Source organism: Mustela lutreola, chromosome 6 (assembly GCF_030435805.1).
Source record: "Mustela lutreola isolate mMusLut2 chromosome 6, mMusLut2.pri, whole genome shotgun sequence".
Classification (NCBI taxonomy): Eukaryota; Metazoa; Chordata; class Mammalia; order Carnivora; family Mustelidae; genus Mustela; species Mustela lutreola.
Genome location: NC_081295.1, coordinates 1,326,923 through 1,344,465, shown reverse-complemented (window position 1 = coordinate 1,344,465; position 17,543 = coordinate 1,326,923). Strand labels below are relative to the sequence as shown.

The window sequence follows — 17,543 nt, the reverse complement described above, 5'->3', positions numbered from 1 at the left end:
CTTTAAAAAAAAATCAGGTGCCGGCAATGCCATTGTGCACATTGGCTCAAGCACGTGACTGTGTCCGGAGCCCTTTGTAGGGCTGGCCCTGGACCAAAGAGCGTTATGGGGTTGGCTGGTTTCCAAGCGCTTGGACGTCGGCTTTGGTTTCCATCCCGGGCTTGACACCCACGCGTCTCATTCTCTGTCTCTCTGCCCTGGCTCTCTACCGCTGGGCCTGTTGGCTGCCGAGGGGTCAGCAGGCCTGAGATCAGGGGCCTGTTGGAGCTGGCTGAGGTGCTGTCCACCTCCACGGGTCACTCTCAGGCTCCCTGACTCTGAGGCAGGGTCTGCCCCACACCAGACTCTGCAGGGGCCAGGCTGCTCAGACAGTCCCCACATGGGGAGCTGTGTCCTCGCAAGCAGAGGTTTGCACACAACAAGGGGACAAGCGGGTGCCCAGCACGCACGCGTGCCCCAGGGTGCTGCTGGCCTTGCTCCCGACTCACACTGCTCTCCCCCAGGGGTGTCTGTTGGCCCCTCCATCCGCCTCTGGGGCCTGCCTGTCTGCTCAGCTCCCCAAGGGCAAACAGTGCAGACAGGGATCCTGGCCCTGCCACTTACTGGCTAAGTGACCTGGGCCAGTTAGGCACCTGCCCAGATCTCAGTCTTCCCGTCCGTGTAGTGGCCATAATGCTGGTACCTACTTCATGGGGTTGTTGTCGGCGTTAAATGACATGATGGATGGGGAGGACTGAGGACAGCGACCGGCACCGTCGGAACCGCGCAGAGTATGCAGGACGGTGGCCTGCACCGTCGGAACCGCGCAGAGTGTGCTCACAGCTGCCGGGCCCGTTGCTTCAGTGAGTTCCAGCTCAAGCTCATCTCCCCAAAGCACATGAAACTCTTCAGCGCTGTCTCTCTTGCATCATGTGTTGGCCACACGCAGTGAGCATGTGTTGAAGGAACCCACGAGCGTGATCACGGAGAGATGCCGACGTCCCCCAGGCTCGTAGGTGCCCTGCCTGCCTGCTTGCTCTGAGTGCGGACGGTGTTGCTGTCTGTCGGGTGTGGACCTTGTCACCACCTCTGCCTGTGAAACACTCCTACGTGCAGACAGAGGCCATGGCGGACTGTGCCACAGACCTCGGGGCACCTGATTGTTTCAGCTGAACGATCATGGTGAGCCTCGCGTCACCGGGCTCTCTGCCGTCCTCCTCATCAGCCTGCAGATGCTCCTGACACGGCCCATTTTGCAGATGAGGGAAGGGAGTTTGGAGCAGGTGCAGCTGCCTGCTGAGGGTCACAGAGCTGTGGGTGGTGAGTTCATGCTCTGGTCCTGGTTCTGCGACCCCCTGCACCGTGTGGCCATGAGCTGTTTGCGGGATCGTTCACGGCACCACAGGCTGTTCTGAGCACAGAATGAGGGGCAGACATCACCAGCCAGTGCCTGAGGAAAGCCCGCTGGTTTGTCCTATGGTGGGAGGAGGGGCCTGGAAGGGACAGGGAGATGGCTTTCAGAGAACACAAGGCCCACTGGGTTACTCAGAGCCACGGCAAAGAGACGCGTGTCCAGAAAATTCAGGAGGAATGGAGCCCACCCACTCTTCTTTCTGTTCCTTTTTTCTCCAACCCCCGATCCTGTCTCTTTTTTTCTGAAACAAAGCCATGTGATGCTGTAAGTCTCTACTTGAACGTGCGATTTCCAGAAAGACATAAATCATGGTGGCTTGTTGAACTGGGCCCTGATGGAGCTGGCCATTTGGCCTGCTGGATCTGTGCTCCCCGGCCTGGGCCTCATGAACCCTCTCCCTTCTGCCGCGGCTGCGCACACTGGAGACTGTCCTCCATCGTGGTGTCTGAGGCTGGGGAAGGAGCTTGCTGAGACCACGGACTCGCAGCGGAACCTGGCACCCTCCGTTGGATGCCCTTCTGGCAACATAGTGGGATTCCAGACTGTAGCTGGATCTGAACCAGGTGCTCAGAACCACAACTCACATGATCTCCCCCTTAAATCATAGGTGTTCTTCTCTCCACGTTGTATTTTTGTGGTTTCCTCCACTGGTCACGCATACCATAATTGCTAAAAAAGTCATGTCCTTTAAAGTAGCATTTACATGGGATGAGAGTTCACCCGTGGAGGGACTTCAGCTGTGCCCTTTGAGAGATGAATCCGAGGGGCAGTGTTTATGTCTGTGAGCAGGGATCAGGTCTCTAAGGTGCAGCTGGCCAGCCCGCAGCTTACGAAGGTGTTCACTGTCCCTCAGGCCCCCCGTTTTGAAGCCTTTTTCTGCACCTGAGTCCTGCAATCTCACCCATTTCTCTCCCAATTCTCATTCCAATTGCTGAGAATTCTTCAGCACACCTTTATCGCCAGAAAACCGTAAGGAAAGAGTGAGAGCTGATTTCTGGTTGGGGTTCATGGATTCTAGGCAGCATGCAGTTTTGCTGCTGGAGGGGAACGTGCAGCTTTCTTCCACATCCTTGGGGACACCGTTGCTGGGAAGGATGTGAGGTTTGGGGGAGGCTTTTTGTCCAGAGGCAGTTGGAAGACAAAGTAAACAGCACCCCGGGATCTTCTCCAAATTCTGTTGCAAAATACCTGACTCCGGGAGCAGGTTACCAAGGACGCTTGACTCTGCTTTAAAATCACTTCGTACTTTAAGAACAAGATGGAATCATTTGTGTGGCCTGGTTTGAGTAAATACCAAGTCAACTTCGGGGGCTGGTGAGCAAGCTCAGGGGTGGTTGGTCTGGGAGAAAGTGTGCCCGAGGGGGCAGGGAGCCCTTTCCAAGGTCCCCTGGGGCTCAGCCTCTTCACCCCGAATCTGCAGCTTCTGGTCCTCAGCCCCTAGATTACACAATGCTGCCTTAATCCAGTGGAGAGGTTCTTTTGTGAAGAGCATCGGATGACTACATAGGGTATTTACAGTTAGCTCAGAATGCTAAAACCAGAGTAGTCATGTTCAGAAATATTGCTGAAATATTATCATTTCCAGTCCAAAATAGAACACACTCATTGCAGAAACACATGATAACAGTAGAGCTGATGACTAAAGATGGTTAAGCTCTTTAAGAAATCTGGATTTGTGTTGAGGAGATTGGACAGCTATATCTAGAAGAATGAAACTCGACCATTTTCTTACACTGTACACAAAGATAAACTCGAAATGGATAAAAGACCTCAGTGTTAGGCAGGAATGTATCAAAATCCTAGAGGAGAACATAGTAACCTGTTTGACATCGGCCACAGCAACTTCTTTCAAGATATGTCTCCAAAGGCAAAGGAAACAAAAGTGAAAATGAAGTTTTGGGACTTCATCAAAATCAAAAGCTTCTGCACAGCAAAGGAAACAGTCAAGAAAACAAAGAGGCAACCCACGGAATGGGAGAAGATATTTGCAAATGACAGTACAGACAAAGGGCTGATATCCAGGATCTATAAAGAACTCCTCAAACTCAACACTCACAAAACAGACAATCCTATCAAAAAATGGGCAGAAGATATGGACAGACACTTCTCCAATGAAGACATACAAATGGCTATCAGACACATGAAAAAATGTTCATCATCACTAGCCATCAGGGAGATTCAAATTAAAACCACATTGAGATACCACCTTACACCAGTCAGAATGGCCACAATCAACAAGACAGGAAACAACATGTGTTGGAGAGGATGTGGAGAAAGGGGAACCCTCTTACACTGTTGGTGGGAATGCAAGTTGGTGCAGCCTCTTTGGAGAACAGCGTGGAGATTCCTCAAGAAATTAAAAATAGAACTTCCCTATGACCCTGCCATTGCACTCCGGGGTATTTACCCCAAAGATACAGATGTCGTGAACAGAAGGGCCATCTGTACCCCAATGTTCATAGCAGCAATGGCCACGGTCGCCAAACTGTGGAAACAATCAAGATGCCCTTCAACGGACGAATGGATCAGGAAGATGTGGTCCATATACACTATGGAGTATGATGCCTCCATCAGAAAGGACGAATACCCAACTTTTGTAGCAACATGGCGGGACTGGAGGAGATGATGCTGAGTGAAATAAGTCAAGCAGAGAAAGTCAGTTATCACATGGTTTCACTTACTGTGGAGCATAAGGAATAACACGGAGAGGAGGAAGTGAGTTGGGGGAAATCGGAGGGGGAGACAAACCATGAGAGATTATGGACTCTGAGAAACAAACTGAGGGTTTTGGAGGGGCGGGGGTGGGGTGTCGGGTGAGTCTGGTGGTGGCTACCAGGGAGGGCACGAGTTGTCTTGGAGCACTGGGTGTGGAACAATAAGCAATGACTCTTGGAACACTGTAAAAATAAAATAAAAGTAAAAAACAAAAAAAACAATCTGGATTTGTGGAGAGAGGCTCAAAGGAAGAAGTGAGCAGAGCAGGGCCCCAAAAGGTTTAAGAGAAGGCCGCACGCTGGGGCCCCCTTTCTATCCCAGAGAGTTCTTAGCAGAGGTAGAGCCGTGTGTTTTGAAGCCTGGAGGCTGTGGACTGTTCTCCGGGGGCAGGAGCTGCAGCCGGGAGGTGAGCCCCTTGGCTGCCGCCCGAGGGCTGGGCACACCACCGTGCTCGCGTCTGCTGGAGGATGGAACCTTGCAGATGTGCGGCATTTGGCTGCTCTTAGACCTGCCGCAGCAGGAGGAGTAGGTATGTCTCCTTCTGAGCTGGGAGCCGACCCCACAAGAGTGTGGCCAGAGCGGACGTGCTGCTGGAGAAAGGTCTATTGTGTGTGCGTTTTGTTCTTGAGGTAAACCCGCTGACCTTTTGGGAGAGGGTGTGAGAACCCACCGCCTTCGAGTGATTTCCGCCTGTGTTGGAGAGAATGAATGGTTTCCGCAGGGGTGTGTTAACTTCTCTGGGCGGTGAGACTTTCCCCTAGATGAACTGCTGGTACCTTCCCTCCTATATTACTGTTACAACCCAAGACACAGGGTAAGCCTTCTTAAATGTCACCAAGTTACATCTTCAGCATAAATGTTGGTTTGTATCTCAACATCATTTTCAAATTATAAGACAAGTCAGTGGGTTTCATGTTCTGTGTGGTGAGGTGTTTTCGCTAAGGCGTGCACCCCAGCAGGAGACGGTGGTGATTCTTAATGAACCCTGCATGGACGGTTCTGAGCGTAATGAGCAGGTAAACTCCAAATTCATTCAGAACAGAATTTTCTTTTTTCAGTCCTTCGAGCAGTGCAGTAATGGCGGGGGAGCCAGTGCTGGTTGCCGTTTTGAGCTCCTGGGGAAGAGAGAGCCGCACCTCACGGGTGTAGGGCAGACCTCTTGGGTGACAGAAGTGTAGACATGCTCTCGTGAATTACTCCACAGCCTTGGCATTTCCCAGCACTCTTCCGCAAAAAGTTCCTCAGTATTCTTTCGTATAGAATGAAATCCAGCTGGAAGCAGGGTTTTCTTGATCTTTGGTTGCACAACTTTTTTTTAAAAAAAGATTTTATTTATTTATTTGACAGACAAAGATCACAAGTAGTCAGGGAGACAGAGAGAGAGGAAGGGAAGCAGGCTCCCCGCTGGGCAGAGAGCCTGATGCGGGGCTCGATCCCAGAACCCGGAGATCATGACCTGAGCCGAAGGCAGAGGCTGAACCCACGGAGCCACCCAGGTCCCCTGGTTGCATAACTTTTTATTTAAAAAAAAATGTTTCCTTTTTAAATCTAATGTGCTTTGCTGTGTCAACACGGCCAAATGCATGTTAAGGGGATTAGGGCTTTCCCAGTGAGGGAACGGTGATCTGTTTATTGCATACGGGAGCCCATGTCCTCATGTGCGTGGCCAACTAAGGAGTCAGCAGCAGACGTCGGAACTCGTCTTTGGTTTGCTAGTCGAGGGCCTGTGACTGCAGACGACGCTGTCACCTGAGCATACATGATGGCGTGTGTTGTTTGACGAGGAAGCGACAAGCACTGTGAACTGCTCAAAGTGGGACCCAATATTTGCGTAACAACTGTCGATGACCACTTGGGAGCCAAAAATAATTTATTCCTTGTTGTCCCCTTTTAGGTTCCATAAATGAAAAAGTGCCCCAACGGGAAGGCACAGGAAAGACAGGTAACTATCTTAGAATAAATTTCTATGATGATAATATGCAGCAGCTGATTCATTCAGCGCCTTGTTGAGATTGTAATGTGGGCTGTGTGATAAGGAGAGCTGAGCACTTGATTACTTCCTCATTCAACACCCGTGTGTGGGTCCATTTAGAGGGACAGGGACCTGCGGGGCTGGCGTATAACCCACGCTGCCCACGTGAGGGCCTCCTAGGCGTGGCTTTGCTGGGACCCCGGTGCGGGCAGGTGCCACAGGGGTCTGTCCCTGTGGGAGGGCTCTAGTTTGGTGTTGGGTTCCACATGTGGTTGTGGAGTTCGGGCGGTCACTGTGGCCCATCAGAAAGAGGGGTATGCTTTCCACCTGTGACAGTCATGCCCTCGGGGACTGGGGACAACAAGAACTGGGCAGAGCAGCGGGCCGTGTGCTTTTGGAACCCCTCCAGGGCTCCTGGTTCATCTCAACACAGGCCATGGCGCATCCGCCATGACCATCCACGAATCCCAAATATTCTCTGTGCCCTTCACACAGCCGTCGTCCTGTAGACCCAGGGATGTGTTTTTCCTCCTTTATATCAACTTTTAAAGTCAGAAGTTGTTTTCAAGAGAAAATAAAAATGTTTTAGAGCCAAAATTTTAGGCATTTTTTTTTTTTTTTTTTCTGATGTAGGTTATAGTGTATGACCCAGTAATAGAGGAAAGTGGTGTAAAGCCAAGTAGACCTGGGTTTCATTCAAGTCCATTCCCAGAAGCCGGCACTGAGGCTGTGGCGGGCATTGTCCCTGCCCTGGGAAGATGGTGGCGTCCCTAAAGTCCTAAAGATAAGCACAGGGGACAGGCACATCAGCCGTGAGGACGGTGTGCAAGGGGCTCCGTGGGGATGTGCGCGGAGCAGCCCCGTGGAAGGGGGTGGTGGGTGGGCGTGGAGTGTGTGGACGGGGTATGGCATGACGTAGGACAGAACAACCGTATAATTGGGGAAAGTAGCCCATTTTCTAGGGGAAAGACAGCGGCAGCAGAGTTAGAATGCTGCTGGAGCAAGGGTTTACGTCCAGAAAAGAATGTTCAGTGACCAGCATGGACTCGGTTCTGTGCAGCCCCAGGGCGGGCCTGTCGGTATTTTGTAGAGGAAGGAAGGGGCGACATTCATGATTGTCACCTCAGTCCGAGGCTGGGGGCCGCGGGGACGGAAGGAAACTCCTTCCGACGCGGCGGGCCTTGCCGTGCACTGCGGAACCGCTCCAGAGGTCACGCGAACATCCCTAGGGAACGGGTATGTGGGCACAGAAATTAATTTAAGGCCAGAACACATTCCTTCTACTGAAGGCTCTTGATATACAGACATGAACACAAGAGAGAAAATGCCTGACATTAAGCCACGCAGCTGGGTTATGGGTAAAAATGAGGCCTTTGCTAACTCTAGTGGGGAAAACAGAACGCACACGGCTCTCCCAGTTCTGTTTCATTTTCTTGGGTCCGAGTTCAGTAGGTGCTGTTATGTTCGTTATGCTGGGACAGAACTCCACACGGGCCTGAGCGTAGACGGGGGTGGAGGGCGGTCGTGCTGATGGGGGGGGGTAGGGCCTGGACCAGGAGACGCGGGGGCCCCTGGTGCCGGACATGGGGGGTGACGGGGCTTCATCCTGCCCGCTGTGCCCTGAGCCTCGCCGCCATGAGTGAGCTGGGCCGACTTTCTAGGCTGGCTTGGACCCAGTGACTTTGGGAGCAGACTCGTGGCCCCAGAGTGGTGACGCGGCTGGGCCTCAGGAAAAATGTACGGCACTAATAATGTGCCGACTGACGTCGCTTCAAAGGACGTCTGAACATGTTTGGTGCACTGCACATACGTCCCCGGCTAGCTTTAGCTTCAGGGAGGAGATGACGAAATAGTCGATGGGCTTACAGGTCCAACAGTGTTAGAGCTTGAGTTTCTCGAATAGGCAGCATTACATTTTTTCAGTGTTCCGACAGAAGGAAAACTTTTTTCCCCCCAAAAGACCGTTGTGTGTTAAAGTTTTTTAAAAAAGCTTTTTGGTTTCCCCCCAAGAAGAGTTTATGAGAAACTTCGTTTTTACTCTTCAGACATCTGGGAAAGTCACGAATCACAGATAAGCCTTGTGGCTGGTGCTCATCTCTCTCACTATTTAGCGTATTTTAATCCTGAAATTATTTTATAACCGGATTGCATGGGCAAGCTTGAGGGAAAGGCACAGGCTGGCTCTTGGGAGCCCTGCAAGGTGCCCTGTGACCACCCCCAGGGCAGGGGCCCGCTCACCCAGAGCAGACTTCAGCAGCTCCTTCTCCACATCTCCCTGCTAGATCTCAGAACTTTCTAGAACCTTAGGCTCTACCAGGGAACCCACAGTCCATTGTTCTACTGATTAAGGAAAGATTATCCACAGGACCTATGCCTCCAAAGAGATCGCAGAGCACTGCTGTGACCCCCAGCCCCCGTTCTGTGACGTCGACTCTGGTCCCTCCATGCGTCCCTTGCCCTAGCTCCTGCAGGGGTGAGGGAGGGGCTGATGGTGCAGGGGTGCCCAGAGCAGGAAGTCAGACTCGATTCTTCGATCCCGACCTTGTGCTCAGGAAGATGGGGCGGGGCCAGAGCAAGGGCATCCGGGGTCCCCCAGCCCACGCCCCTGACTTGGTCACCCCCGCTCGCTGACTCTGCCGACACGAGTCCCCGCCCCGCTGCTGTGCTCCCTGCCTTACGTTATTCTGTCCCTTGCTCGCCCGTCCCAAGCTGCTCTGGCTCCCTGGGACACTCAGCACCTCCCTCAGGGCCGGTTTTCAGCCGGCACGTGCCTTACGTGGCAGTGCACCAGGGCCCCTGTGAGGTTTATGGGGAGCCCTGCCCGGCTCCGCTCACCCGTGCACCTGGGGTGGTGGTTTTGGCTGATGTGTGGGGTGTATGCAAGCCCCCCGCTTCCATCCTGTATGTGCACTTACTGAACTTACTCTCATAATTGTAGTCTCCTTGCAAATCTTTTCCGTTCTGAATTCAGATGATGCCACAGCTCCAGCGCTGGAGACTCAACCCCAAGGAGATGAGGAAGGTGAGCCCAGGGGAAAGCAGGGTCTGGCTGGGGGAGGACAGCGGGGTGCATGGGGAGGACACGGAAACACTGGGACAGTCGTGGGCAAGGACAGCGGACATGAGCCCGGGAGACACAGGGTCTGGCCGGGGGAGGAGGCGGGTGTGCACGGGGCCATCATGGGCCTGGGCAGTGCAGGCAAGTCACGCTGCTGGGAGTCCCCTCCAAGTGGACTGGACTTGGCCACTTGCAGCTCTCTGAGGGCTCCTGCCGTCCTTCCTGGAGGGTCTGGAGACGGCTTGTGAACGGGGCCATGTGCTTTCATACAGCACGACACAAAGGTCTTTTCTAAATCAAAATTTATGAGTTGAGATTGTATAATTGGGAGGGCATAAAATATTTATTTCAAAGGGTGTAGACACGTACGTCCTGTTCCTTGCTCATGCGTCGTGTCTGACATCATGTCTCCACTGCAACGCGATGCGTGAGATGGAATTTGTGAGGTCACGTGTGTGCGGGTGTTTCCAAGGGTTTTGAACGTTGTAGTTACGGCAAAGGTGGATTTCCCATTCCTGGCCTTTCCGATGTCACCTTCGGTACTTGCCAAAGGCTCCCAGGTTCTCGGGCCCAACGGGACGAGGGTTTGAAGGTGATAAATAAGTCAGAGACTGAAAGGTAGAGCGACGAGGCGCTCCGTAGAGAGCGGGAGCAGGAGGGGCTCACGTCCGCAGGCCCCGAGCCGACACAGTGTCGTGCGCTCCCGGAGTCCGTGGACGCCGCAGGTCCGAGGTCACAGGCTGTGAGCGCGGAGGGTGGCTCTGCCGTGGGGTCTCAGTCCTGCCGTGTAACTGGCGCCCGGCAAGCGCTCAGGGGTTTGCCGGACGGTACTGCGGAAAGGGACCGTTCCTGAAATGTCTTCCACAAAATCGTATCTTCCGTGTTGTGGTTTGTGCTGAGTCTTCCCTGAGCAGAACCGCGTGTGCCGCACAAACGTCCGCTCTTGGCGGCACGAGGGCGGGTTTCTGTCGGGGTTTCTCCCTGGAACCCGCTTCTCTGAAGGGAGGCCAATCGGAAGACGTGTAATTCTGTTACACTCGGGAGGCGGGAGCGCGGAGGGAAGGCACAGGCTCCGTGTCTGACTCTTGCCCTTTGTTTCACGCGCATAATCATTTTAACGGTTTCTTTAAAAATGTGCACAATGTATGTACTGAGCGCAGCGCCTGTGGCTTTTAGGCTGCCTACCGAGCTCTGTCATCGGGAGACTGTGTTTTCAAGATATATTGGAAATAATCGTCACTTTGTTTTGGTTTCTTAGATATCGCATCACGTTACCCCACGCTTTGGACTGAGCAAGTTAAAAGTCGGCAGAACAAAACCAATAAGAATGCAGGTAAAAGGGGGCCCGACGCCACTTTGTGAGGAGGGTTTTGGTCGACGCAGGGAGTGGCTTTGTTTTCTGGAAGTTAAGCACGTAGTCCATTTTTTTTCTCAATTTTTGATGACTCACGCAAATGATTCTTGTGACCTGACCACCAAAATGTAGCTCAGATACTGGTGTTTTTATTAAGTTTTCTAAGTTCCTTAAAAGCGTTCTCTGAAAATGTCAAGCAAATGAGAGCTTCAGTGTAAAAATAGAAATATTTGATACTAAGTATTTGTTTTTGACCTCATTTCAGAGATGTCCAAACACTTGTTAATTTAATTCAAAATCCTCAGAACTATGTGGATTGCATTTGCTGCGAAGGAGTGTTTGACAGAGTTTTACATTTTTTAAAAAAGATTTCATTTATTTGAGAGAGAGAGAGCGCCCGTGCGTGAGGGGGGAGGGCCGGGGAGGAGCCGACCCGCCGCTGGGAAGGGACCCGGACTTGGGACTCGATCCAGGAACTCCGGGAGCCCGTCCTGAGCGGAAGGCAGTCACGGGACCAACTGAGCCGCTGGGCGCCGGAGAGTTCTGTGTGTTACGGCGACTTCTGAAGAGGGGACAGTGGCTCCATGGACAGGTTTTGCTGCCGCGGACGCGTCCTGTGCGCTCCGAGCTTAGCGGGTTGCGCGCTTGCCTGGCTGCCCCAGCGGTGCTCCCGTGTGAGGACTTAGTGAAAGACAGTGACCCGTCCAGGGCTGGGTGTTCCGCGGCCAGGACCGCAGAGTGATCACGGGGCGGTGCGTGACGGCCCCAGGCGCGGGCGGCGAGTGTCCGCAGAAAAACAGCCTCCGAGTCCCAGCTCGGCCGCAGGTGGTTGCGTGCTCTCCTTCCCGTGTTTCCATGCCACCTGACAATTAACAGAAAGAAATCGGAAGTTTCCCCGCGTTCAGGATACGGAGGATCGTTTGTCTTCCCCTCCGTGTCCCCGACGCGCATGCTGAGAGGGACTCCTGATGGGAAACCCCGGGTCTGGGTGTCTCGAGGCCCCTGCAGGGCCCAGGACAGAGGCTCTGCGGTGCGGACGGTCACTGACCCAGCACCCCCGAGGCAACACGGAGAACGAGCTGCGGAGGCGCCTTGGGAGGGCTGGGCTGGGGCGGGCCTGCCGTGTCCTTCTGGAGCGACTTCCGCCCCGAGGTCCCCCGTCCCCTCCTCCAGCCCCGCAGCACGACGCTCCACTCCCTTGTCGCTGCCGAGGACGCCCCCTGCACGCGTCGTCCGGGGTTGTAGCCCCGCCGGGCTGAGATGAGGAAGGGAAAATCCACGGGTCTGACTCTCAGATGCGCGCGAACGGCAGGGAAACCGTGATCATGTTCTAGAATCTGCGTTTTTTTCTCTGGAGTGATCGGGAGAAGTTGTCCTGTCGTATAAAGGATCAACACGCATCCTACTCTCACGAACTTTAGTGCCAGGGAGATTTCCTCGGTCTTGTCACTCTGGTGCCCGAAGCGATCTCGTTAGATTTGCCGTGTAGTGTGTGACGCGCGCGGAGAAATGAAGAAAATGTCGTCTGTTTTCCGTGGGCCTTGGAGGCGTCTCCTGGGAGAAGCAGGGTGGCCCTCCCCAGCTTTACCTGAGGAGTGCGTAGCGTAGGAAAGGATTCTGAACGATGTCCCTGGAAACGCGCATTCTCCATAGAAGCAATTTGACGTGTCAGAGGACATGATTTCAGGTTTTGACAGAGTAAGCTGCCTGTGGACACATGCGTCTCTGTCACTCGTCACGGGCTCTTACCAGAGTCCCAGGCCGACGGCAGCATGCCAGGCGCTCGCCGTGTAGGGGCTGAAAATGATGTTTCGGGAAATGCCCGTGTCCCTAAGTCACCGTCTGCTACGATCTGGTTTCAGTCAGCCTGCGTGAGCAGACTTACAGAAGGTGACACTCGCTGCTACCTGGACACAGGGCAAGGAATTCCTGGGTTCTCCGTTGTCTAGATGCACGGTCTTTCCCAGGGTCTGAAGAAGGTCCCGACAAACTGGTATTTTACAAAATGAAAATAGTCTTGGATGGGCACCGTGGAACAGTGAAACCATTGTTGAGGTTTCAAATGCAAAACGAGCTTCAATTTTAATTTTTTCATTTAATTTTTAATTTTTTAATTTCAAGGCGGGGGAGGGACAGAAGAAGAGAGAGACTGTCAAGCAGGCTCCATGCCCCGCGCAGAGCCTGACGCAGGGCTCGCTCGCAGGACCCGGAGACCCTGACCCCAGCCGAAGGAAAGAGTCGGAGCTTAAAGGACTGAGCCACCCAGGCGCCTCTAATTTCTATTTTTATTTATGCTTATTATTTTAATTTATTTATTCAACAGAGAGTGAGAGATCACAAGTAGGCAGAGAAACAGGCAGAGAGGGAAGAGAAAGCAGCTCCTGCCGAGCAGAGACCCCGATGCAGGATTCGATCCCAGGACCCTGAGATCATGGCCTGAGCCGAAGGCAGCGCCTTCACTCACGGAGGCACCCAGGCGCCCCACTAATTTTTATTTTTAAAAGATACTTTTCTAATGATCTTCTCTGATAGAAGCAGGCACATTTATTTAACGAAGCACAAATAAGTGGTGATTCTTTCCTCTTCTGCACGTTTTAAGGAGCTGTTTGTCCCCGCTCTTGCGTTCCCTCCCGCAGAAGAGGCCAGACCCGGAGCCCATTTCTCTTTCCCTCTGATGTTTCTCTGTGAGTTCAAAGTCCCTCCTATTAGCCCTGCGAGCTTGTGTTAACATGATGTACTATCACTCATGCTACGGAGTACGCAGAATGCGATCGCCGTGCACAGTGAGAGTGTGCCGTGGGCCCGTGGTCAGCAGGCTTTGGAACGTTCCGTGGCGTTCACTAGGAGGGACCTTTCCTGCAGAGCAAACGGGTTCTCCAGGCTATGAGAGTTTACACACAGTGGGCACTTAGTGTCTATTAAATTAGTAAAGAGTTTGACCATTATGGTTTCCACGGGCTCTCTGGTGGCGTCACTACTACTTTTCCCTAAAACAAACTCAATGAAGCAAACAACAGAAAAAAACAGATAACTAGAAAAGAGAATTAATTTCAGTTTCAGAGAATTAAGTTCAGTTTGACCTGCGCACTTTTATTAGCCGAAATCCAATAAGAACATGAATGAAATCATCTGTTGGTGATTGATTCCGCGAGAAGAGCGTCAGTCCGTTACGTGAGTCACCATCCATCGAGGAGTGAAACCTGAACTCGTGCTTCGGTCAAGAATGCATGACTCCATTTCCTTCTCACTGTAAAGTCGAGAGTGTCCACTACGGTCCTGAATCATTTCTTCTGTGGCTTGATTTCTATCCGATAAGATATAAAAGTCGGTCACAAAATTTTAGCTGCAGAGCGGTTTGGTGACACGGTCGTTGAATTCTGTGGAATTCGTGCGTAGCATGTGGACGGAGTCAGAGGTGGCTCCGGAGCAGGAAAGACCTCACTCCCGAGAACAGAAGCTCAGTGCTGCTCGCCGGACGGGCCAGACCGGGACTCCGCGGAGGGCGTGACACGGGCCCGTCTGGCCACGGCCGAGCGCGCCGCTCGCCGTGGAAGGGGCCGTGCACGCCCGTGGCCAGAACCGGGAAACGCAGCGCCGACTGTCAGAGGGGGTGGCTCGGTGCGCGGCTGAGCTTTCCTCAGTGACCGCCGTCCTTTGTGGAGAAGCCCGGCTGTCGAGCCCACAGACGACGCGCTTTAGCGCGGTTCTGAAACCGGACCGTGGAGGACGCCACAGGGACGGCCTCGCCCAGCCGGTTCATGCAACGACCGAGGAAGCGGACCTGGGGCCAGATGGGCCGCTCACTGCAGGCGGCGCGGTGGACGCGTACTTCATAAAGATGCGCTGACCCTTCGGAGAAGCCACGTTGCACGGCCATGAGCGTCTTCCCTTGGGATGTTCCAGCGACCCGCGAGGCTCACTGACACGACGAAACCCCACGAGGCGGAGAGCGCAGCTGTGTACTGGCCTCGGGGACCGGGGCTGAGGCCGTGTGGTCCGCTCAGTCAGTCCTGGCCGTGGCTGCCCCTCGGGTGTGCCCGCTGCTCCCCAGGACTCGGATCTCCCTTCACCCTGAACTCTGGTCCCCTCAGTCTGCGTCCCCCTGGGGACGCGTGGTGCTGCTGGCCCCGCTCGGCCCCGCTCGGCCCCAGCTCCCGGGCCCTCCTTACCTTCCCACGTAATGGGCATGTTCTGGCTCTTCTGTCCTGCCGAGTCACGGGTCGGGTCCTTACAGGTTTTCGTGATAATCTGGCTCTTTGCAGATGAGCAGATTCAGGAATCCGCCCTTGAGCCCCGCGACAGCCCGATGGCTGTGTGGCGTCCGGACCACTGGGACCAGGCCTTGTCACCGTCGGCCGCATCAGGGTCCGGCGCATCAGGGTCCGGCACATCAGCGTCCGGCTGCGGAGCAGCATGTGCAGGGCACACATCAGGCCAGGCTCGCTCTGGGGGTGACAGGCTGACTGGACCACATCTCTCTGTGGACTTGCACACGTGGTCTTTCTTGCGTTCGTGCCGGCCGGTGTCCACGTCGGATGCTTACCTCCGGTCTGTGACTGAAAATCTCTTCATGGACGCCCGTCCTGTCTTCGTGCCGTGAGGACGCGGCCTCGCAGGCGTCGCTGACTCAGCTCCCGAGGTGACCGCGATGGAGTCAGGAGGGAATGGCCGTGACCGTCCTCCGCTGTCGCGGCCGTGACCCTCCTTCTTCCGATGTCACAGCCGGTTCCGTGGCGTCTGGGCGGCCTCACGTGACACCAAGTGGGACGCCCGCGGCGAGGCCCTGTGGTCTGCTGATGTGTTGGGACCTGGGGGGGTCAGCGACAGCGGCTGATGCCTCCCACCAGCTCCGCACCCCCAGCAGCGGTGACGGCATCGGGGAGCTGCGGCGAGTCCGTCGTGGGCCATCCTGCCCCCTCTGCCTGCCCTGCGGAACGGGTGGGCGCTGCGGCGCGTCCTCTCTGGGGCTCGGGGGCGCGGGCCTGCGCCAGCTGACCTCTCTGGCTGCTGCCAGTAATGACCTGGACGGCGGGTGGACTGCAGAGTGCCCGCCGTGTAACCTCTCCCCGCCCGTGGGAGACTCAGCATGGTTGACCATGGCCGCGGGCATGGAGGCTGCCCGGCCCCAGGCCTGGGAGCCTCTGTGCGGGTCCCGGAGGGCTGAGCTCTCCCCTCCTGGCCCGGGTCGCAGTGCCCTGCTTGGCCCTGCTGGGGTGGCCCTGCTGGGGCTGGGAGGCGGACCCTGACCCCAGACTCCCTCCAACGCTGGGGGCCGTGGCTCGTGAGGGTGCTGCAGGCTCTTCCCCGGCTCAGAGGGAGGGTCCGTGTGGCGGGCTTCATGGCACTTGGCGTTCTGTCATGGGTCACGTCCGAAGCTGGCAGTGCAGCGTGTCTTTCTCTCTTTGCCTGTGGCTCCTCCAAAAGCTGGGCATCGGGCCGCAGACGTGGCCCTTTGGAGACCCTGGGGAGAGTGCGGCCGGGATGGGTGGGCAGCCCTGGGAAGCCTCTGGTTCCACTGGTCTTTTTAAGTTGTGTGTGTGGGCGGGAGGGAGCTTGGGGCCTGTCCGTCCTCTCTGACGTTCTCCTCCCGCTCCGGGGAAAATGCTTCTTCCTCCTCCCTGAGCTCGTAAAAACAGCTCTGTTTTCTGTCCAGGGGGACGTCCGTGACGCCCACGACGCTCCACGGTTGTATGGAACCCCTCAGTGGAAACATTCTTCTGCTTTCTTCAGAGTTGATAATTGTTGTTTTATTGCACATATTAAAATTAGGGCCAGGAGATAATTATCTTTTGATTCTGCTTTAAATCATGGTAAATTGCATTCTCTTGGGGAGAGTAATACCCATTATGTTCTCTTCTGCGTTTCCAAGTTTCCAAGTCTTCGTTCCCCACTTCCCTTTTTACTCTGTTTTTCAAATGTGGGATCAAAAAAGCATCAAGACACCGACCAGATTCGAAGTGATAAAACCTCTGTTTTTGCACAGATTTAAGTATTAAAGTAAGTCCGTAACTTCTTTTAAATGTAGACTCTAAAAGCCCATTTTTAAAAAATTAATTTATTTATTTTCAGCATAACAGTATTCATTGTTTTTGCACCACACCCAGTGCTCCATGCAATCCGTGCCCTCTCTAATACCCACCACCTGGTACCCCGACCTCCCACCCCCCGCCCCTTCAAACCCCTCAGATTGTTTCTCAGAGTCCATAGTCTCTCATGGTTCACCTCCCCTTCCAATTTCCCCCAACTCCCTTCTCCTCTCCATCTCCCCATGTCCTCCATGCTATTTGTTATGCTCCACAAATAAGTGAAACCATGTGATAACTGACTCTCTCTGCTTGACTTATTTCACTCAGCATCATCTCTTCCAGTCCCGTCCATGTTGCTACAAAAGTTGGGGATTCATCCTTTCTGATGGAGGCATCATACCCCATAGTGTATATGGACCACATCTTCCTTATCCATTCGTCCGTTGAAGGGCATCTTGGTTCTTTCCACAGTTTGGCGAGCGTGGCCATTGCTGCTGTGAACATTGGGGTACAGATGGCCCTTCTGTTCACGATATCTGTATCTTTGGGGTAAATACCCAGTAGTGCAATTGCAGGGTCATAGGGAAGCTCTATTTTTAATTTCTTGAGGAATCTCCACACTGTTCTCCAAAGTGGCTGCACCAACTTGCATTCCCACCAACAGTGTCAGAGGGTTCCCCTTTCTCCACATCCCCTCCAACACATATTGTTTCCTGTCTTGCTAATTTTGGCCATTCTAACTGGTGTAAGGTGATATCTCAATGTGGTTTTAATTTGAATCTCCCTGAGGGCTAGTGATGATGAATATTTTTTCATGTGTCTGATAGCCATTTGTATGTCTTCATTGGAGAAGTGTCTGTTCATGTCTTCTGCCCATTTTTTGATAGGATTGTCTGTTTTGTGAGTGTTGAGTTTGAGGAGTTCATTCTAGATCCTGAATATCAGCCCTTTGTCTGTACTGTCATTTGCAAATATCTTCTCCCATTCCGTGGGTTGCCTCTTTGTTTTCTTGACTGTTTCCTTTG

The 17,543-nt window shown here is 53.8% G+C and overlaps 1 protein-coding gene across 3 annotated transcripts in view; it reads left to right on the top strand.

Moving 5' to 3' along the window:
* The window catches only part of SMOC2 (SPARC related modular calcium binding 2), a 141,546-nt gene that overhangs the window by 59,203 nt on the left and 64,800 nt on the right, over window positions 1-17,543 (top strand). Inside the window, exons 5-7 of one of the 3 annotated variants that reach the window (XM_059176494.1) lie at window positions 6,003-6,050; window positions 9,052-9,102; window positions 10,397-10,471. The exons of 1 other annotated variant lie outside the window; for it this stretch is intronic. In XM_059176494.1, coding sequence (XP_059032477.1) covers window positions 6,003-6,050; window positions 9,052-9,102; window positions 10,397-10,471 — 174 coding nt within the window. Of the gene's footprint in view, window positions 1-6,002; window positions 6,051-9,018; window positions 9,103-10,396; window positions 10,472-17,543 lie in introns of all 3 variants that reach the window. One more of the 3 variants, XM_059176493.1, reaches the window with a different exon arrangement.